This window comes from Trachinotus anak, unplaced genomic scaffold (genome assembly GCF_046630095.1).
Source record: "Trachinotus anak isolate AG129_WGS33_773 ecotype Australia unplaced genomic scaffold, CSIRO_AGI_Tana_v1 ptg000005l, whole genome shotgun sequence".
In the NCBI taxonomy this organism is placed as follows: domain Eukaryota; kingdom Metazoa; phylum Chordata; class Actinopteri; order Carangiformes; family Carangidae; genus Trachinotus; species Trachinotus anak.
This window is the reverse complement of record NW_027273856.1, coordinates 1,308,342-1,332,262: the sequence shown is the minus strand read 5'-3', so window position 1 is coordinate 1,332,262 and position 23,921 is coordinate 1,308,342. Positions and strand designations below refer to the sequence as shown.

At 39.1% G+C, this 23,921-nt stretch overlaps 1 protein-coding gene across 6 annotated transcripts in view; it reads left to right on the top strand.

The window, feature by feature from the left end:
• The window catches only part of kcnip4a (potassium voltage-gated channel interacting protein 4a), a 125,978-nt gene that overhangs the window by 76,747 nt on the left and 25,310 nt on the right, over nucleotides 1-23,921 (top strand). Inside the window, exon 1 of one of the 6 annotated variants that reach the window (XM_071477617.1) lies at nucleotides 6,615-21,749. The exons of the other annotated variants lie outside the window; for them this stretch is intronic. Within the exon in view, the coding sequence (XP_071333718.1) occupies nucleotides 21,638-21,749 (112 nt within the window). The 5' untranslated portion in view covers nucleotides 6,615-21,637. Of the gene's footprint in view, nucleotides 1-6,614; nucleotides 21,750-23,921 lie in introns of those variants that run through there. 6 annotated transcript variants of the gene reach the window in all.

The following is a 23,921-nucleotide window of genomic DNA, read 5'->3' as shown; positions in this document are numbered from 1 at the left end:
CAGCTGTCATTTTTGGGGGTAGCCGTGCCACCAATCACCATGCTTCCTTTTAGCCAAATCTGATCGAATGAAAAACACGACATGTTCTGCTGAAAATGCAGACCTTTGGAGCTGATGACCATAGCCATACATGGTATGAAATAAGCAAGCTGAGCTTCACTGGCTGAGCATAATGGACACAAAAAATGCACTGAAGCTAAAGTAAACTTTCTCTGTAGGCTCCAGCATCCTTCTGAAAACAGGTTTCACTGAACTTAACTGTGATCTTTCAGTCAAAATCCTTGATTTACGATCATCTTCTTTTGTCTCAAAAAAGACCAAGAATGTCTGTTTGTACTGTGTGAACTGTATTCAGAGAAAGTCTTTTTTGTCAAAAGCAAAATATACTATAAAAAAAGATGCTCAAAGCATTTGCAAATTTTTCCAACCCATCTGCCACATGGAGCATTTCTCACAGAAGTACACATCTTGCTCAGAGGTGTCGGGTGGACATCACAATGTGACAGAACATTTAGTACGCACTTGCTTCTTAAGCACTGTTCATCTCACTATAGGTACAAGGCTATTGAGCCATGTCACAGTATTAACTGACATCCAATGAGAAGTCCTACATTAATGCCCAGTGGTCATTAATATAGGGTACATGATGTTAAGAATGAATTATTCTGAACTGCCTTAGACTGCAGAGCAGCACTTAGTCAAAGACCAGTCTTCCACTTTCCAGCATGTCCCTGATATAAGGCTTAGCTTGCATGTTAAAAAGGCATATGTATGAATCCATAGTCTCCCACTGGAAAATTATCTCAAAATGAAATGGGTTTCTTCTCCCAACAGACTGAAAATTGATTTTTCTTAAGCTACATGGTGTGTAAAAGACTTCAGCTATCCCCATTCTCTGATATGCAAATATGCAAAGGCTACCGTTACATGAGTAAATGAGGAAGGGTCACCTACGCAGCTTTCACTTTCCTCTCGGTTTCTTTTTTTTTCTTTTGTTATCAGCAACATGTAATCTCAGCCCTATTCAAAGTCACTGTGTCATTATACTGTATTGGTCTTTCAGTTCTTTAAATTAGCATTTAAATTGAAAAGTGAAGCCACGCTAGTTGGCTTTTGGGCTTGTTTTGGGTTTCCCGTGGCATGGCACTCAGTGCCGCAGTTTGCTCTGTGAAATGAATCACTCCAATCCCAAAGGGCACGGTGACCAGTATTAAGAGAGCTCACTTAGAACTGGATTAATGACCAGTATCTTGCTCAGGGAAGCTCTGCAGGTGCAGAAAAGTGGGCTTAGCCATATACAGACAGTGATCTGGTTCACAGTGGATCATTGCAGCACACACTGACATCTTTAGAGCAACTTACCGACACCCCAGGGTGCAGTTCTGGTTTGCTCAAACTCCTCATTCCCCACCATAACCTGGACAGTTTGGATCAATAATAATACTCTGTAATACTGTTTGAATGGCAGTATGTTCTTTTCAGACCAGGTGAGGATGTTTATGTGATTCCCACACCTTTGTCAGACATGAAATTCAAAATGAGAAATAACACATCGTCATGTGAAAGGCACAGGCTGGCTCACCAAATAAAATCTCACTTGAGAGACTCAAGTGTTTGATCAGTACCACACAAAAAAATATCCTTAGAATTAGAGAAATATATCAAATATATATGTCAATATATCAAAATCTGAATTTAAATGACAGATGGCAGATCAGAGAATAACCACTCCAAGTCTCATATGCAAACTGGGAATAACCCTGAAGAAAAACAAACCATATATTAATGAAGACAAGGATAATGGAATCAATTATTATTAAGAAAATACTGCATAAATAGTATCATGTTACAAAACATATTGATCATATTCTAATGTACTGATGATGAAGACAGTAAAACCTGAACCATTGTTTCAACTTTCATATTTTTGGAAATGTGCTCTACTTCCACTTTTGCCCCATGTGTGAGTCTGTGGCTCCCCTCCACTTGGTTCAGAGCTTTGGCTCGTTCATTCTTGCTATGTCCACTAGATGGCAGCAAAGTCAAACAAACAAGCTTCTTGCAGTGAGATGAAATCGAACCAACAGTTGTTTAGTTGATGGATTTTTTTTCTACAATTGCTTTAAAGAGTTGTAACAGTTCATTGTAAATTGTAATTTGTACAGGCCTGCATGTTTCAGTCTAAAGCGTTATCAGAAATAATTCACTGTAGGAATCAGGGTTATAAATGTGGGTCTTTTCATTGAGAAGCTTTTCAGTGTGGTCAGAATGTCAAAAGATAAAAACAGTTCCTCTGAGGCACTTAATTGTGTTTGGTCATCGAACAGTGATGAAAATCTGTTGAACATGAGCAAACAGAAGAAACCTCAACTCAGTAATCTTAAGAAGCCGTTCGAGCCACAGAGTTCTTTTGGATTATTTATGTCTTACATTTATTTAAGATTTCATGTTTCATTTGGGACATGTTTTGCATAGCAAGACCCTGAATGCCCTTTAATATTGCTGTCTATAAACGACCATTTCATTCGATTACATGTGAGCACTTTATATTAGGTCTTGTTCTCTTTCCAAGAAAATGTCGTACACAACAAATTTGACTGCAAACTCATTGTACTGTGATCCATTACTGGGAATTTAACAAGACCCAAATCATATTAATTTGCAATTAACCATATTGTTTGAAGGTTACAGGCCACTGGGGCCTTGTGTAATTTCTCCAAACAAATGGAGGACATTAATTTGTTTTAACGCCGCTCTGCGGCTCTGTGCTTTGTCTGCAGATGGGAATTCAATTGTAACTTAATTTAACATAAACAAACAGTTTCTTCCTTCTGCTGTGTATATTTGCCTGTGTTAAGAGAAGCTTTCACTATGCCTCCAGCTCCACTAATCACAGTCGTTATCACTTAAAGAGGCCTATATATACAGAGAGGATGGATGCAATTGGATAATCCCTTGTTGAAAAATTGTACACAACTAGAAAATTTCAATTGTTGTATTTGTCAGGCAGTGCAGAATAAGTGGAGGGTGAGAAGGGCAGAATGTTAATTTAAAAACCAATAAATTAAATTTGTGACAAAAGCACTACTTTCATTTTTAAAGCCAAATAGTTTTCTAAAAGGGCTGTAGCTTTTGGCAGGTGCTACTCAAACTGAAGTCAATAGGGTTTTTGTTGTGGATTATTTTCAAGTATAAATTACTTCACATTTGGTGCTTGAGTGAGTTTTTACAACAGCACGTTCATGGGATTGAGGAAGAAAAAAAAAACTACAGTGAGAATGTTCATGGTACTGAAGAAACATGTCACTTTTCTTTAATACAATGACAGAGCTCTTTGTCACATAATAAGAGACAAATAGCTGTCATAAGCTTTGGCTAAATAAGCAATATTTGTTAGATAAACTCATCGTTGGTTTTGGTCATTTATTGGGATTTGCTAACAAAGATAGAAATAACAGGAAAGGATCATTATTATAATTGTATTAGCTCCACTGCTTATGGCAGACTCTTATACATAAGTGTATTTTGCATGAAGCATGTTGTGAGTTTTCAGGTGCTGCACACTGGGACCTACAGTAACGTGCATGCTCACACCTTTAACCAACACACCACAATACTCCGCACTGGCAATTACCTTCATTACCAATCACACACTGATTGATACAGCATACTGTGTGCTGATGACACGCACAGACCTTGATTATTTTCATTACCATTCGCCAAGAGCGTTGATTACACCCTATGCAAAGTGCTGAGGTGATTGGAGAGCAGATGTTGGAAGTTACTCTGAGATTAGGTATTAGTGTTGAATCGAAACACATCTCAGAAAAAAGCTAAAAGTAAAATCTTCCATCATTTCAAATTAAAACACACCTGGAAGTTCTGTTTCGCTCTGTCTAGCGCAATCTTTTTCCTGAGAGACTTCTATCACACCTTTCACCTTTACAACCCCGTTCTACAGGAGCTTCCTACACAGTTGCTTGTCCTGTCTTGTCCAAAGACAGCACACACTCAGACAAACACACACACACACACACACACACACACACGCTCACTCCTGGGGCTCAGGAGCTATATTTGGCTCTTGCTCAGCTGCCACAAATAAAGAAAAGTAACTGATAGTGGGCTAAATGAGCTGCCCAGTAGCGTACACAGCACAGAGGTTGTTTCCATGGTAAATTGCTGTCCTAACAATTCTCTGTGAGCTGACGGGCTGTGAAGATGAATGTGGGATCACTTCCATTCCTGAGAGGGTCTGCAAGGGCCCTTATCTCTGGGGCAGCTTTTAATTATAAACTACATTGTCATTTTTCCTTGATAAGCATGCAAAACAGTGTCTTGGAAGGAATGTCTTCCAGTGTTTTTGTGCTAGGCTGTGGTGGATATTGCTCTGCCTGAAAGAAATGTTTTGCTTTTTTTGGCTCATTTTAAAAATCTGATAGAAGCTGCAAGCTCCTTTCATCCGTTTTTGGCAGCTGGATGTCATAAGTTCATTCGGCCCATTTTAAGCTTTCAAATGCCAGTTTCAGTATCTATAGGACGTGAGGCAGTGAAGGAATGGGACATAAATTTTCTGGATTCAAGGTGGAATCAAGATTGTCTGATCATTTTTTTCATGTTAATACACCTTATGATATTTATCATGAATATTGCTAAATATAAAAATACTGTTACCTTCTGAGAGAATCAGGAGACACTAGATGAATTCTTTTCCTTTGTCTCCAGCAGCCACCTGCTGCTGACCGCAGGCACATTTCCACTCGCAACCTCTGAGTCCTTTCTTCTCTGCCGTGTTGTCTTTCTCTCTGACCTCTCCCTTGTCATCTCTCCCTTACGGTTTCGTGCTTTATTTTAAGTCCAGGTGATGGTGAGGTCACAAACACAGGTTATTTCTCGAGCTGACATTTTACACTGATCAGTCCGCCCACAGCTTCTTTGTTGAGTCTCAACTCAATCATACCCTTTGTTAGTTTTTTAACAGAGTAAATATTGAAAAGCTGGGACATATTAGAAATCTTTTCACATCACTGGCTTTGATGGGAATCGCAAAGATGTTCTTTCTGTCAGTGAAATGACTGCAGCAATTTCGCTATAATTTTCTGCTATTATTCAGAGAAAAGTCAGTGGTCGTGATAAGCTGTGTTTCCAGCCATACTCAACCTTCTTTTTGTTCTCTCGGGATCATGGAGATAATATTGGGGATATTATCTCTTCACAGGTTGTCTGTTCAGCTTGTCAAACAGCCACAGAGAAGATGCTAGTCCTGCTCATCAGGCGTTTTGATTCACATCTGTAGACATTTTATATACATTGTGAATTGTATGTATTATTGTGTATATTATATTATTATATGGTATAATGTGTGAAATAAAATGGCCATCGATTTCACAAAACATGAAATCCATCATGGCCAAAATGAAAACAATCTATAATTTACTACTGCAACATGATACATACATGCATACATGATGTGACCTCTAATTAACACAGGTATTTGATCAGCTCCTTTATAAGAGGAGCGAGTGGCCTCTATAGTCTAATCAAGAGTAATGCTTAATATAATGTATTATTGCCAGACAAGGAAAGACAAAATACATGTGTACAGGACAGTGTTAATCGTGTTAGTGGATAAGTTTTAATAGCTTAAAAGAACCTTAGAATCATTATAGACAGGGTTGTTCGCCCTGTCGTGTGTTAATTTACCAAGCATTTGAAACTTGAATGGCTCTGGAGGCCCAGATAGCTGTAGTAATGAATGTCGAAGAATGAAATGCCTCAACACAGAAAATTACTTAGACTATTTTTTTGTTGAACATACATAGAAATAGATAATGTGAACTTAATGAGACAGTCTTTCAGTCTCTGAGAATTGAAATGTAATTTTTACTTACAAGATAAGTGTACAGGACAAAGTTGCACCAGTGTTACATTACACAAACCAACAGTTTGTGTAATGTTGAAGTTGGCACCCAACATGATCAGGATGTTACTGTAATAAAGCCATTCTGATTCGTTTGTGCATTGTTCGTGCACGTTTTTGCAGGCAAAATAAAACTTTGTACTTGCGCCGTTTATGGGAAATCAAACATTACATTTAGCACAACACTAGTTTACAATCAAAGGATCACCTATGTTATTAGGGCAACCAAGAAAGTCTGTACAAAATTTCATGACATCCAATAGTTGTTGAGATATTTCCGCCTGAACCAAAGTGGTGGTGACAGACCAGAATTGTACCCACTAGCGTTTCTAAAAAAAAACTGATAAATATCTTTTTTTTGCAGGCTAATATAAATGAATGTCAGTACATGTAGAATTATGCTGATGAGTAAAGCTTTTCTGTCTTGATCCTTGTCATGTATGAGCAAAAAAAAAAAAATCACCACTTCAATGCTTTTGACCTCTGCACACATCCAAACCCAAACTGTACTCGGTATCCCACGGCAACTGGTGCATCAACACTATCTCTCGTTCCCCTTTTTTTAGCATGATGTCCATCATTCCTCTTTCTCTTTGTCACCATGTTCAGGTTCATCCCTCCTCTCCCCCTTTTTCCTCCTCGCCTGTTTTTTCCATTCTCTCCTCACGCCCCCTCGTCTTTATCCTTGACACTCCACCCCCCCTCCTTCCTTTCTCTTCCACACTTCTACTCCCCCTCCCTCCCTCTCTGACTTGTGGCGGTCTCTCATCAGAGCCAGACATGCACAGCTCTTAAGTGGAGTTAAATGGCCTGCAGACAGTGCGGCACGCTGAGCTCTGCGTCTTGAGCCATGGGCAGCCTGTGACCCGTCCGACATGTTGACTATGAACTTGGAGGGACTGGAAATGATTGCTGTGCTGGTGGTTGTGGTCCTCTTCGTTAAGGTGCTGGAGCAGTTTGGTTTGTTAGAAGCCGGCTATGACGGTAAGGGGAAGGCAAAACTCCATTCATGTTTGGAAAGGATGCTTTTTTTTCCTCTTGGCAGTCATCAACCACTTGTTGTTGCACCAGTTTAAAAGCATGTAGTCTGCTGGGACTGTGAGTTTGTCTGAAGCATCCGTAGCAAATGTTATCATCTATCAGTTTTTGTGTTGAAGATGTGTTAAGAAAAAGTGCTTCTTGAGGTGTGTATGATTCAGGGCTTTCATCTTTTGTTCTCATGTTTGTATTTTCCTTAGACTATGATAGTGCACACCTCCAGCAAATGTCCAACTCCTTTTGCAAAAGATACATCAAGTTATATATAAGCATTAAAAGGGAAAAGCTTGACAAAATGTCACAGATGCTTTTCTAGTTATGGAGATACTCTTATATTGTGAACATTTTGCCTCTTGTTGTGTGTTTCCTCAGTTGTCAGGTGAACTTTCAGTCTGACACTCATCAAACCAAAGTCAGTAGCCTCTGCATCTGTCCTTGAATCAGGCTTAATTTAATATGTTGCTTCCCTGCATGATTCACCTGACTTTGCTGCTAATTGGCTCAATTATGATGAGTCATGCACTGCACATATGGCAAAATGATGAAGTCTGACATTTTGCTTTTCATTATTTGTTTTCAACTTTACACTGTTTCTCAAAAATCATTTCATGCTTTCGTTATACATCCACTAGTCTTAGTTGCATCTTGAGGCTTAGCATCTACTTTGATGGCTAGTTTCTTCAGTTTGAGTGACATCAGATTGGATGTTATGTGAGAGCTTGTGTCATCTGTGGTTGGTTGACTTGTGTATCCAAATGAGAGTGAGGTGATTGTGCAGCAGCTGGAACCTTGAGAACCTGGATCTTAACCACTGAGAGCTGGACAGTGCCATGATGGCACTTGCTTTTCTCTTGTTGTTTCTCTTGGAATGAAAAGGGTGAAGTCCAAATGAGATAAGGCTGCCCCTTTGGAAATTATCTTTTGTTTATAAGTTGGTTGTAATGGGAGAGTGAAGAAAAAGTTTATCTGGTGATGAGAAAGTTGGCAAAGTTACTGTGTGTAACTCTTAAGCAGTGTCGTGATCTGTGTTCAAATAAATGCAGTTTCTGTGAAGGAAATCTTGGTAGCGTCTTCTTCATGATGAAATGTTTTGGTTTTCACTTTGTTCTCTGTTTTTTTTTCCATGTAGCTTAGCAGAGAACAAAGGTTGAAGCTGTGCCCACTGGAGATTTGTCAAGGTATCATACCGATTCTTCCTCACAGAAGTGACACACAGTGAATCTAATATTCAGGAGTTGGGTCTCTCAGGCTCTGGAGACCACCTGTTATTTATATGCTCTACTTACTGTACAGACTGTTAGGCTGTTTGCCTTATGGCAGGGCTTTCACAAGTGACAACAAAAATCTTCAGCTTCATTCCAACCTGTGAAGTATTCTTGTTGCTTGCTTGTATTTTTAACATTTACTCAATTGAAGAAGTTTTGAATGTTTTTCTTTCAAACTGCCACCTTTTTGGTTTTCATTGTAGTGATGTAATTTTGTTTTCCCAAGCAATATTTGATATGAACGCCCACTTAGAACATGCAAACAGCAACAATCACATTCACACGTGAGGTTGTGAAAGTCCCACAAAAGCCACTTTTGGTCCCTGCAGTTTGTGTGAGGACAAACTGAGATGTGTGCAGTTTGTTCGTGGTGCCAATGGTCTTCTTTTTTACATAACTGGCTTTAACTGTTCTGTGCTGTTGAAAGAGACTGAACTCCACTAAAGTTGAAGTATTAACAACAATGTCTTTTTCAAAGTTGAAATATGTAAATTCCAACATATTTTTTCTACTTCACTACATTAAACATGACGTAAGTTCAACATATGTTTCAAAAAGATTTCAGCTCCAAAAAAAAGTTCACTAGATACAAATGGCAAGTAATTTACAGTGCCAAAAATTTCAGTCAAATGACTCATGGAAAAAAAAAAAACTTGATTAAATCCATAATTGCCCTTACATTCAAAACACCATGATTGATGCCTTCTGAATTTTGGCCTCTAATTTTTAAATCAGCCCCATGCTAGTCATTATAATCACCATTTTGATTAAATATGTAGACTGTTATAAATTAATATGTCATGTGCTTATTTGAATCACCAATTAATTTTAACCAGAACTGTTAGAATGCTTTTTTTTTTTTTTTTTTTTTAAGAGGAAAGGGCTTAATAATAGTCATCAGTTTAAAAGTGCTTTTTGAAGTTATAAGGAAAGTGATGATGGCATCCACATGGCTGCTTATAGGAAGTGATATTTTGCAGGTTTAATATTGTTTGCATGTTAGGCTACAGTAAATACAGTTCTATATTTGTAGCAGCCTTTTTAAAAGCATATAATATTCTGTTCACAGTCCACAGTACTTACTGTGAGCACAGCACTCTCAAACTGTAAGAATGTGAAAAGTGCAATGGCTGCTTTTTAGATTTGAAGTGACTGGAGTTTTTAACTGTTGATATGAAAGAAAAAATATTCAAAGTAAGTATGATCAGGGATTCTTATAAGGACTATGGAGGATCCTTTTTAATGGCTTTTTATAGTAGGTTAATGAAAATAGATCTTTCCAAAAACTACTCCGAGCCAAAAAATGAAACAGAAATTTGTAGAGCTGCTCATTACTCTGTGGAACTCTCCCACTTGAGGGCTTTTGGTTAAAAATAGACTTGCAACACAGCCGGACTAAAATGGCTCTTTTCAGTCTCTGTAGTGGTGTGACAGTGAGTGACAGTGGCGTGCCACCAGCGCGCGTCGACGTGACAGCTGATGAGAGCAGTTTTTGATATGGCAGATTTTTGCCAACCATTCCACCTCTGAAGGTGTAGCGTTCATCACAAGTGATTCCAGTTACAAATGGTCAAAACCACAGTACCATGCACACTGTTGCTTTTATCCTCAATTAATTTCAACTGTGACTTTAAAATTTATAAATATTCAGATACCGTCTAAAGGGCAGTACAGCAACCATGATGCAAAGCATTTGGGACATCATTATTCAACCAATAAATTGCACACCACACACATTGCACACAATAAAAATGATGTCACATTATATTTTTGCTATTGATGTTTGTCTCTTATTATTCCAACGGACAATTTACCCTGTGCTCCAATGCTCCAGTGCACCAACACGGTGCAAAGGCACTCCACTAAGTCCAGCCACATGGGCACCTTACTGTATGTTATTGTGTTTGTAGAGCTACAGTAAATCCAAAGACATGACTGTACCATATTATATGCTCCCATTGTTGCAGGTTCTGCATACAGTAAATCCCCGCTGAAGCGACGACTGTGTGTTTGGGGATCAGGCCATACTTTCTGTCTCCTTGACTCGCTCAGTATGTGCTTTTCTCAAGCAGTGTGTGGTATGTTGGTGTGATGTAAAGCTCCGGTTCAACATATAAATGGATCCAGTTGAAACATATGTGATGCTTTGAACAAAGGCCTGAGCTGTGCATGGCTTCAACAACGGTCTCAATTTCCACATTCCTGTTTATCACAGGGAGCACATGGTGTGGATGCATAAAGGAATCTAGTATTTTCCAATGTGAATGTACAATGGGGTCAAATTTTGTTTGTGTCATCATGATATTTGCTGGGAGCATGCTTGAATGCACATAGATGCTTTATGGCATGATTTGTCGGAGTAAGGCACATACAGTAGTAGTTGAAAGAAATCGTTAAAAAGCTTAATTTTTGAAATGACAGCTGCCATGAAGTATCTTTTATGAATGTTGTTTTTGACACTTTAAGTTCAGTTACTTTTATGGATAACAAAACAACATATTACAATAGTTTTGTGTGCCAGAGAATCTGCCAAAAATAATGAACAAATTCATATGTTTCATTGTCAGCACAAACAACATCAGCATGAACCTAAAATTTTACAAACCTTTCAAACCTTGTTTCACTGAGGGACATGTGAGGGAGAGCAGATGTGCCAGCAGAGGGCACCAAAGCTTACTGTCAGCCTCAACCAGCCACACCAGCTGGTCAGCTGGTGTTGCAGTGTAGAGGTGATTTGTTTTTTTTTGTTTTTTTTATCACTTTCTGACAACTACTTGGAGCAGTTTAATGAATAGCAGTTCTATGTAGATAAATCACTGTTAATGTATAAAATCCTGCAAAGACTTTTAGCCGCGCCCTAACAATTACTCATACTAGATCATGCAGGAGACTTTTAACAATCCTATAAATCTACGAAATAATGATTCCAGTTTGGTAATTTACTGGGCAGTGGTTCTGGAGGAAAGCATTAACTTTGTATTGCTGAGCAGTTTATATTTAAAACCAGATAAAATTAGGCAACATGCACGGGGGAAATCTACTGTACAGCTCAATATACAAACAGACAACAGCGGACCACTGCAATAAATGTCAAGGACCAAGTGTAAAAAATGCATGGTCTGAGCATTCACAGTGGTCAGCACAATTAAAAATGAGACGTGCCCTCCTCGTTACTTGATTTTTATAGATATGTGGAAGCTGAGCCTGGTCCGTCCAGGTGATCTTGACAAGAATTACGACACAGGTTAAAGATGACGTAGCCTTCCACAGTACTAACGGTTTGAGCTATTTTGTTGACAGTCCAATATTACAAGAAAGGTATGACAATTACACTAAAGCAGTACTTAGTGGCTAAAAATGTGGAACTGGGAAGATAACAGGAAAGTCAGTATTTGAATGGAGCAGGTTAAATAAACTTGATAAATGTTATTCTCAGCACCGCTCTTTTATGGACAGTATTTTCATTCATCCCTTAAATTAGAAATCAAACCCATCTGTCTCTTTTTTAATATTTGTACCATAATTCCCATTCATGTTAGCATTGCTAATGTGCTCCTTATTGCCTTCTTTTTCCATTCTAAACAAATTAGTTGGATATTATTCAGTGGAAGAGTATTAAAAACTCTTATGTTTTTTGATAATGGCCTACGTGGTCTCAAACGTGTATTGTAGCCATATTGTTGTTTATACTGAATTGAACATTGTTAGCAGTGTTTCCACAGGCATTAGCTTCACTCTCTCATCAATCACAGCGATTATAAGGGATCAACTAGGGAGTGATTTTCAGCATCCATGTCTATAGAGCTGGAATTAGTTTAGGCTCTCTTTGCAGGCACACTTGTAAAAGTGCAGATTGTTTTCTAGCTTGATTGAGAATTACTTGAATTGGAGTTGAATTGTTGAGCTATATTAAGTAAAGCCACATTGTTGATCAGGGAACCTGTCCAATCAGTGCTGTTTAAACTGCCTTGCTTTGCATTTAGTGAAGGTAATTTTAAGGCCACTGAATACATAAACTAATGAATAAGCTAACAGCCTTTATATCAACTATGAAAAAACAAAGCACAATGTTGTGCATCTTTGAAGGGAGCCCTTCAAACCAAAAGCAAGCAGGTTTTAACCTTGTGCTTCAACAACCTTAACCTCAAACTGTTTCTGCTGGCCTGAAGATGCTCTGCAGTCCCGTTTCTGTTGCCATGAGCATAAATGATTTGCAAGAACTTAGTCATTTATTGTGTGTTTTGTCCACAGATGTGTACCATTAAGAATGAGTTCATGGAAAATGTAGATTAACTGAATTTTTGTTGTTGTTGTTGTTGTTATTGTTCTCTCAGTTTCTGTATTTGTGCAAAATTCTCACACATAATTTTGCCACCTCCCGATATAGCGCTCTGCCTGATTGTGTGCCACACAAAAAATATGGTGCTATTTATTGTTGCAAGGTTTGGCATAACTGTTCCCTCTGTTATTGAACAGGGGTCTACTGCAATTACACTGTAGATCCATATGTTCATGAGAAGTTAGAAATCAACGGGTGAATTGTCATACCCATCCTGTCAATGTCATTGTGAACCAACATATCGCTAAAAGACAGTGACTGAATTTGAAACTACATTTATTTATATGGTGTTCATTCATATGAATATCCAAAAAATTGGGTGACAGTAACTTCAGCTTTCTCTGCCTTAGGACTTAATACATTTTATTGAACTTACTTGTCTGGCATTAAGTCATGGTGTTTGATTTACCTTTTAATTCTCTGTGTTTCTCATTAACACTTTATTCTCGTACTTTATTCTAGTGCCTGCTCTGGTGCTAAGTGATATCATATATCGCTTCATCGAGCTGTGAACCATACAATTCCAAGAAATGATTTTCTCTGATTTAATACTGTTATGGCAAGGGATGTCTCCACACAATTAACTAGGAATGAGGCGGTGCTTAATACCAGAATATTTAGTAGCAGGAGATTATTAAGACCTACACCAAAGGTTGCCTCAGGAATGCTCCTTGCTTGGAATATTAAGCGGTTGAGTTCACTAAATGCTAATTTTTTTCATTATGGACTTTATGAGTTTTCTGTTTATCCTGGCTTGAAGGATGAAAGTAAATTGTTTTCATTCTTTCTAAATTGTGAATCAGGATACAATAAAGCAGAAGATGATGTTTGCCCAATAGCATTCAGTACTGTCAATTCTAGATTTGAGTTTAGATTTTCATCATTAAAGATAAAGATTAGATTGTTGCCTGTTTTCAGTGGGTTGCATCTCTCTACTAAAAGATGGGAGAAAATATGCAGTGTTGTGTTCACAAAAAAGGATATGAGATTTACCAAGATTTCTGCCTTTAGTCACTGTGTCTAGTGCAGAAATCCATCAGAAATGCAGCAATGCACTTGCAAAGTCACTGAAGTAGAAGATCATTAACCAGAAAACATGGATATAAAAACTTGAACAAAAAAAGGAGAAAATGCATCGAACATGTTTGTTAGACTTTGTTGAGGTACTTTGATTGTAAGCAGAAACTTCCACAGAAACTTACATTTATGCATTTTTAACCCCTAGAAGGGATTAGAATTAGATTCTGAAACCAACACAATAAAAACCTCACACATCAAGATGAAATAGATTGAAATGCTTTTTCTCCCAACCTGGTGTTGGATCCATCAAATCAAGGTCTCTTTGGTTAGGTAGCTCAGCGGTGCTATGGATTTTACAGGGGGTCACTGGAGCGTTAACATGATGTGTGTTTGCAATAAGACTGGAAACTGGACAAGGTATTTGCACTGAGACACTGCCAGTGCTTTAACTCAATCTCTAACTGTACAATTGAAATTAATCTTTTGATAAATAAAACATATAAGCATTTTCCCATTGTTCTCATGTGAACCAGCCCTTTCACGCTCACATACTGCTTCAACAATTTCACACCCTCATTTACGATTCCTTTAAGAAATAACCACAGGTATTGATTTCATCTCAGTGGCCCCTCATTGCTGATGGACTATGTTGGCCGTAGCTCATCCTCTGGACAGTGGCTCCAGTCGTCTTGTTTTCTGTCTGCCATTTTATGCCCCTCTTGTCTTCTCTCTTCTTTACTCTTCCTGCTAATGCATATTCTCCATTGACCTTTGCACTTGAAGTTCAGTTTGACTGGCGCTTTGATGCTGAAGGGTATCACACCATAAATCAGATGACGGACTAACTGTGCAAAGGCCACCCACATGTCCTGCTTTTTACCTCTACACGGTGCTCACAGTGAGTTGTCACGTCGCCACACCAGAGCTAATATGGCTAAAACACATAGAGAAGCAGGTCAATGTTATCAGCTCCAGCACACTGCCCTGAGCTTTGTGGTACTGTCCATTTGCAGACAATGACATTGACTTTTCCCTTTTACACTACAACTAATCATCTGGAGTGAATTGGGATGTTGATAAAAATCTCGTGCTCCTGCTGTAGAAAGGAGGCTGGCTTGTGAAAATGAATGGCTTTTACTAAGGGAGGAACATTTTTTCAGAGACGCCATATCGGACCTTCAATATAATTTACACAAGATGCAGCACGAGAAAAAGCATATTAAGCAAAGATTTGAACAACAACATATAAACCAGCTAAATCAATCACCTCTAGGCTGTTGTCTAGATTTTATAAGAATAAGAATGTGTTTAACCACTTACAGTACATCCTATTATGATCACAGTGCAGTGTAAAGTCATATAGCCCTGGGTCACAAAACTGAATTAACTGGTTCTTCTTCCAGTCAAATTTGGCACAGATTCAATACAGTCTCCTCTCAGCATCATCATCATGCATTTGCTAAAATGAGAGGTGAGCCTTGTTTGGCTCCAACTAACAGTTTTTGCATCATTGATTAACTTTCAGTTATTTTTACAAATAAAAATGCCCTTTATAATTTTCTAAAAGTCACATCTTCAGATTTCTGTCAGATATTCACATATTCACAAAAAGAAAAGCAGCAAATCCTCACGCCTGAGAAGACCTAACCTGATAATGTTTAATTTTTGGTGAAAAATATATTTAAAATTTAATGGTTAATTTTCAGTGCAACAACTAATGATGACTTGATTAACTGGTTCAGCTTTAATGCCATGCTTGTACATTGTGTACATCCTAGCTTGGCCTGTCGCTTTTAAAAGTTGGGTCTTTCACACGTAACTTTACAACTGGGTGAACTCGACTTGAGAAAACTGGTTCTGGCTGATTCGGGCTGATTCTGGTGTGAAAATGATCAGCACAGAGAGGGCACGCTCCTGTGTTTACCACCCATTCAACCTTGAATGATGAGACAGCACCACAAGGTCTGCAAATAGACATTTCTTAAATCTAACATTCAATGGACTGAAAGACAGGGAATCATCAGTTCCCATACTAAGTTGAAACATACTTGTCGATGCTTTGTCTTTCCATTTCTGTTATGTGTGTGTGTGTGTTTATAGAGGTTGAAGGGCTAAACATTGCAAATTCCTGTAAATGCATGCATATACATGCACCTGGCAGAGTGAGCCCGCATTATGCAGAGTTCACGAAGTAAGTCCTCAGTATCAGAATCACCCCATGGCACCCCACGGTTGATTGCACATGCTGCATCACTGAGGGTTGCCCCGGTTCACAGCTCATAATTGCCTTCCCCTTCAGAGGCGCCGCTTCAGTAAATATGACAGCCTCATTTTAATGTGCCTTGGAAAACACAACCCAAACACTAATGCTGCTTTGCATGCCTGAGCAAATCGCTGCAGGTGTCGCCTAATTATATCACCCACTTGTACCCTAAGCTGATCTGTAAACAGCGGGACGATCTCATCTTCGCCCTGGCTTTGATTGATGATGGTTACATGAGAGCCAGCTTTTCCCCTTCTCCTGGTCTTGTACTTTCACAGAGACTCATGAGAGATAACACTTGTCCAATACCTAATGAAAATTCTGCTCTTGCGGGTTGTTTGGTGAGCACACATTGTTGCTATGTTGCATTTACAGAAAAAGGCTCATTTGAATTCCTCCTGCACCTGTGGTATTCAATTTTGTTTTATCACAATTTACTGCTCTACGCTGTTTACTTTATAGTCTAAAGGGTTTAGACAGATTAAAGCCTCCTCACCATTAACTACAGTGAAGAGAGGCAACATTTGAGGCTTGTTTGGATATAATATATGGATATTCAGCTTGTTTTTCCTTCTCTATACGCATTATATTTAACATAGTGCGACTGAATCATTGACCTCTGCTGTTGATCATGTCCTCTGTGTCCACTCCCCTCAGACAGGAAGCGATAAGATCCTTCCCTTGCGAGTACTGAGGATGGAAAGTGGCGAGACAGGTGGCAGTGATGAGTGAGAAAAATACGTAATCTGTCCCATGATCAGTGTCTGCCGGTCTACAGAGGCTTGTCACTCAGACTTATCCTGTTCGTTACACAGATAAGATTTGGACTACAGAGATGATGACATGGCACACCTCAGTGCAGCCTGACATTTCAGACTTGGATCAGTAAGCGATGGTGTTCAACAGAGTTTGCAGAGGATAGACGACATCTTTGTGAAACCCTGCAGTGAAAACATGATAAACACTTCGGAAATGTTTTTAAAAGGCATGAATGTCAGTTTATGTAAACATATTTAGAGAAGTATGGTTGACTGACTGATAGCTAACAGCAGTAATTTTGTCCGTGCCGTCATTTTTCAGATTTTTGCTCCAATGTTACAGTGGGCACACACTTTTATCAGCTGTCAACCCAATAGATGGCGGCACGCATTAATGCAGCGGCTTGGTGCTCCCTAAAAAATTGAAAATTTGAAATTGTTTTTATTGTCTTCTTTTTATTTTAATTTGTCCTGTTTTTGTACCTCAGGGAGTGCTACCTGAATTTTGTTATATTGTTGTTTGACTCCACTATAATGACAATAAAGCTACTACTACTATTACTACTACTAAATAGACAAACCACAAACAATTGAAAGCATAACAACCAAATACAAAAATGTGTATTTAGGTCTGGTATGAATTTCATACTTGCTTTTCTCTTTACAGTAGAACTGAATCTTACATATACAATATTGAGGATTTGACCATTATCCTGATAATAATATAAAGGCCTCATATTTAAGTCAAAGAAAAGCACAATCCACTCTCACGTTATATATTTTGATTGTATTGAAGTCTTCAATATGAGAATTTTCTCGCAATTTCTCCAACCCCAACCTTATCTCATTAAAAGCAGTTTTAGTGTCCTATGTGCAGCAGATTGAAGGTCTTCTTTGCACAGATACATTCAGGTACATTACAGTTAGCTTTGGAAACAGGCAGGTGCAGTGGTTCTCCTGAAGAGAAAATCCCTTGTTAATGTGATTTAGGTGAGACTGAAGACAGTAGTTTTATAGCTTTTTAGCACCTTTAATCAAATATTCAACAAGCAATAACGCTGTAGTGCTCCCAGTGGCACACATCACTGAGTCATCAGTGTTGTAAATATCCCTTCACACAGCATCACTTAAGGGCCCCTTTTCCTTCAAATCTTTGTTTCACACCACAGCAACGTCAGCTCTCTACAGCTTCTGTTTTATATTTCTGATTTGAATACAAAATCGTTTTAATTTTAATCTTCCAAAGCGAAACAGCCCCGTCATGTCCATAAATGCTTTTTTTTTTTTTTTTTACGCTAATTTTTAGGTTTCCATCTGTCAGATCTGCCATGCTGTAACAGTATTAGAGTGGTGATTGTCCAGAATTTGTGTGACATTAATGGAGCAAGATGTCTGGTGTAATATTTACCTGTCAGCAGTGTTGACAGAATCATGGCTCCTCTAATAGTTGGATGGATGCTCCGTGGCACAAAAACCCCTCCCTCAGTCTTTTTTTTTTTCCTCACATGTCTCATCCTCTCACCTCCACCTTCACTTCTTCAATAATTTATTGGTTGGATATAGTATCACTAGGCTGGAGAAAGGTTATGATTCCTACATCTTTTATTAACCATCAGTCTACGAGGGACTGTTTGGAGAGCCGAGCTGTGGCAGAGTAAGGCCTGAGGCAATGCCTCCCCATGGCTTTGGGAAACCTGGCTGCGTTCAGGAAAGTGAAGCCTCTGCTGGCTGCCGTACATGTGGCTTAAATGGCTTTGTGATGTGGCTGCGGCTTCATTGATGTAGTGCCAGTGCCCACATGCTGGCACTGCTGCTGTGAGCTGGATGCTGTAGCCCAGGACACACTGAAGCGTCCAACAGTTGGGCCAGCTGATATTCAATACAGTACACTGTCATGACAGCTGGGTAATGCTTTGATCCAAACCAGCAACTCTCCCACATGGGAGTTTGTTATTGACTTTGATCGCCTTACTATTGTGCTACAATGACACTGGACAATTCTATTTAGCATTTTAGCGCTTTTGTTGCTTTTTGAAATGTACCACACAGAGCACATATTTAAAGAGATCCTCACCACATTTAACATTAGTGATTATTTGCTCTCCAGTACCTATCACAAGGAGTTAACCTAGCAAAAACTGATTATTAGGCCACTTTGGGGGCAGCAGAAACTAGCTGTGAACACAAACGCTGACATATTGATTGATATGGTGAACATGCTATCAAACACTTGCTTATTTACACATCCAACAGATGTTTAAATAAACATCAAATAATCAACTTCAGATGAGCACTAGCATTCATTTGGAGTTATGTTTCAGGCCACCTGATGAATAGAAGTCTCGATTCACTCACCAGCAGTTCTATAGGAAAACATCTGGCTCTTTACCTGCTTCATGCCCCATCATGTTCACAAGCCAGCCGCTAACTTTATCCTTTTGTCATTTGGTGCTGGGCAGGTAGCATGAAGAGGATTTTTAGAGCTCTTTCACTAAAAACAGCTGTCTACTGCATCTGGAAACAACACTTAGGAGAGCACTGAGAATGACTCAAAATAATAAAGTTGCAGGACATGAAACCAAAACAATGAAGCTAAAATGCTCCGTAGAGCTAAGGGTCACTGCAGAGTTAGGTATACATACAGTTATATAGATATAGATAATTCTCTGTGGGTTTGTCACTATGCGCAGCCTCTTTTGTGTGCACATTTGATCTATTGTTAATGAAAAATATCCCCTGCAACATTTGGGAATTCATACTAAATCCCAAATGATGTTGTCTTGACTGATATCTTTTGACAAAATGAACGTTGGCTAATGTGTATCAGTAACAATGGAAGGTCAATTTATAGTGGTTTACTTAATTCTCTTTTAATAACACCACAGACACTTGAATTCATTGTACAAACACAAAATGTCTCTCTAGTTATAGTGCACAATACAAAATGATCCACAGATAAGTCCCACATCATATTTTCCACTGTTCGACACACAGTCGTATTGTCAGTGGGTATTTCTGACTTTTGGATGAGACTAACATACCAATGACTCCTCATGTGTCCAGGGGCTAGTCAGATTAAGTAGGATGTGTCTGCAGAATATTATTTTCTTTTTCAAATGGCATCATGCTGAATTATGCACAGAGATTTTTTGAAAGAGAATTCCATCTCTCATTTTACATTTTGTGAAAAGAGCAGCTGCAGATGGACTGAATGTAAATGAATGCATGTAAGTGCCTCTCAATGAACATTCAAGTGAATGGGAAAAGAGGTCTCAGACTCAGACTCAGACAGAGCATATTTCTCTGGCTCCACATAGTCAACTTTAATGCTAGAAATCTGTTTAGAGTTGCAAATGAATGGAAGAAATGCATGAGCTTTTTTGTATGTTTTTAGCTCTTAATTGGTGAGGTTGATCATCTGTAATGGTGAGTGCAGTAATGGATGGATCACATGATAATTTCTCTAAATGACATTCAGTTATTTCAGATGCTTTTTCCTATGGATATGTAAATAAGCAGTTAATCTCATGGTGGATGATAATGATTATGACAGTCTGCACAGGGCCAGTAGATGGTGGTGTCTTCACTCATTTGCTACAAAAAGTGACTACAGGAAACAACCCCACTCACACACACAGACACACACTGTTTGTTCTCTTCATCACTCCACTACATCTCAAAAGCTTTAACTGACTATGAGTAGTGGTTACATTTAATAAAGCAGTGTGATCAATACTCTTTTTCTCCTCACCTTTTATGCTCTTAGGTTGGTGTGTATGAAGACCACTGAGACATATTGACTCCGCCCACTCCTCTTTTCCTCTCACCTATCAAACCTTCCTATAATAAGCCTTAAAAGCTTGGAGAAGGCAGAATTAGCAGTCACATGGGCAGACATTTGTGGGGTATTTTTTCTATTATTAATTCTTCCTATTCTGATTTCAGTGTATAAAAGCAGTGGGGCTCTTTCTCATAGCTCTAACCTTTTTTTTTTTTTTTTATAAATTACCATATCTGGAAGGTTTCCAAAAGCCTCTTTTCAACAGTAGTTTGAAGCATGACAGATTTATTTTGTCTGTGATTAAAGTAGATTACAGTGAACATCTTAGAAGAAAGATATTGTTTTGGTGAACCATCCTTTTCTGGGTGGAATTATACTTTCCTTGTTTTTGTTTCCTCATCTGCAACCTCAGTTTTTCCTGTCATCTGAAAATAGTGTCATTTTCATGACTATATGACGGTACAGCAGTGACATACACACACAGTGACTCAAAAATGACATGTTATTAACATTCAGTGACTCGTTCTGTTCTTCTCGTCTGTCAGGACTGTATTTACATTTCAGAATATGTGTTTCCATGTTTGCAGTCATTGTTAACATGTAGAGCTCATGAGAGGCTGGGCTCTTGCACCACACCACACCTCCCCTCTGCCTCTGTCTCTACACCCCCCACCCCCCCCGACCACACATATACCCTCCCCACTCCCTCACTCATATCCACTCCCTCTCATCTTCCCTCCCTTTACTTTGCAGTGAGGCAGTCAGAGTGGCTGAAAGAGCCACAAACTATCAGACGAGAGCAGAGTTTGCTCTCCCTGCTTTGCCACTGCTTTCACATGTTTCCTCATTTGCGAGGAGAGGAAAGGAAAAGAAGGAAGCGCTGAGATCAGCATGCCTGGACTGCTTTTCTAAATTCTCAGTGACCCCTCGAGATCAGAGAGACCCTTAATGACATCAGGCTCCTCACGAACCCAAGACCAGCTCTCGCTTTTCTGACTCTTAACCTCGTCCCATTTTAACCCTTACCCAGACTGGATTTAGGGAGCGAGCAGGCAGTAGGCGGGTGCCGGGAGGCGCCCGGCCCGTGCGTGTGGGCCGGCGTAGCGCTGGAGTGGGTGCAGGGGAACTGGAGTGCGGGGCCGGGTGGCAGTGCTGGTCCTGGTCCTGGCGCTGGTCCTGAGGGCGAGGAGGCCGGCTCGGGCTCCGGGTTCGGGTCGGGGTATGGTGGTACGGAGTGGGCTGAGGGTGGAGCAATGCTGAATGCAATCTGGGAGACAGAGGGGCTGCAGACGGTGGGTATCGTGGTGCTGGTGTTTGCTTCCATCAAGCTGCTTCACCTGCTGGGGCTCATCAGCTTCTCAGAGGGTAAGACACTGATGGAGAAATGGGAAAATTGAGCGAGAGAATAATAGAAATGAGGAGGAGGAGGACACAAAAATATAGAAATCCCATCTGAAATGAAAATTGCTTGCTAACAGATCACCAATGTGTTGTGAAACTTGATAATGCATTTTCAATCAGTCATTTCCCTTCAATTTACAGCTTCTGTTCCCTTGACTCAGTTACTCTTTGGTTGCTAGAACTCCTTTGAAACAGCAATTTGAAAATTTGACAAGTTAATTAAGGTCACCTTACCAAAGCAGGAAAGATTGGGGTGTGACTGGAGGCAGGAGGAGCTTCAATAGAAAAAATGTGTCAGTTCAGAAAGATGGAGAAGCTTGAGGACCAAGTTCTGATTGAATTTCCAAAGTTAGGAACTGGGTGATTAAAGACTACTTCTGTCATTTTCAGTCATTTTTGTCTTGTTTTTGTGCACATAGTGTGTACAGTGTCTTAAACACAATCAAACTACAACTTCTTCATGTATATGCATCTCACTGTGCACTCAAGGGAAACCGATCATACTCTACTAAGTAAGGGCACTGAATGTGTCAGGCAGAAATAAACGGTTTAGTGTGGATCTACTGCAGTCGTCTCATTAAATAACACTGAGAAGCACTGTAAGCAGTCTGAGCTCAAATGCAGCCCATTCGTCAGACCACTGTTTGAAAACACGCCTTATCTTCTAATTAGGATAATCGGTCAAAAGTCTCTAAAGCTGTATGTATATTCACAGAGACAATAGACAGAAGGAAGTGACCATGTGTGAAACCAAGTAGCTGGAAAAAAGTGACCTGACCTGAGAGAAATGTTTAGATGGAGCGTGGAGGTGTTAGTTCCTGTGTATTGGCTGTGGCTGTGTAATTTCAAAGGTACATGGGAGCAGTGTTTTCATTTGGGGGAAACAGAACAGTGAACCTCAAGCTCAGCCTAATAGTTTACATGCTTCACTAAACAGCAGCAAGTTGAAACGTGCCTTCTCCTCGCACCGCGTTTCCAAAAGCAGCCGGCATGATATTGATTATTTTCTATGATGAGATGATATAGATGTCAAAGCCAGCGTGTTTGCCCATTAGTGTTATCTGTATTCCACACGGGTGTCTCAGAATGTACTCAGAATATCTGCTGTCTGGTACCTCACAAGCAGTCAATACGGCTATTGATGTGGTGCATGTGTTTGAAGTCATGTTCAGGAGAAGAAGAGGGGCATGGCAAGCAATAGAGATGAGAGGGGTTGAAAATCATTTTTTACAATGATGGAAATTGTCTTGAAAAGGAGAAATCACAGATGTGTTGAAACATATTAACACTGGCATGTGGAGCTGAATCTTATAATCATGTGAGCTGCGTGACTTTGGGGCCAGGAGAAAAATAAACTCTGAAGATAAAGCCATACAAAAGCAGATAGATTATTCAAACTAGGGGTGCAGCTAACAGTCACGGCCATATTTTCATTATTGATTAATCTATTGATAATTTTTTTTGATTAATCACTAACGCATTTTGTCTACAAAATGACATAAAGTAGGATAAATTGTTATAAAGTAGTCCAAAACTCAACTCAAAGATTTTTATTTTACAGTCATACAAGAGAAAGAAAAGCACCAAATAGTCACATTTCAGAAGCTGGAAGCAGCAAATCTTTGGCAGTTTTCCTTGACTAATAACTGAAATGATCAAAAAATTTGTTTCAACTTTGACTTAACTGGAGCTGCATCTGACTATTCATCTGTTGGTTATTTTTCTAATTAATCCATTCATTTTTTTAATATTCACATTTTAAAGTTGCTCGTTTTCCCAACCAACAACTACAAACAAAATTATTCATTTTACAGTAATAAAAGCTTAGAAAAATTTTATTAGATTAATCAAATAGATTTTTTCTCAGTCAATTGACTAAAAAGTTAATCAGCTAAACTAAATGTTTCAGCTCCATAAAATAAAGGGAAAGGACCACAGCTTAAAATACTGTAGAATCCATGACCTGCTTCCTTTAAAATGATAGTCAAACGCCACTGAACCACTGCTTCATTTTTATATAAACCCAACAGTCATATAGAATTATCTTTGTTTACCTTTTTGTTACACAAATCTCTTTTTGCAGCTGTCACCTACTGCAATAACTAAAAATGTTTGTTTTTTACCTTTTTACCTCCA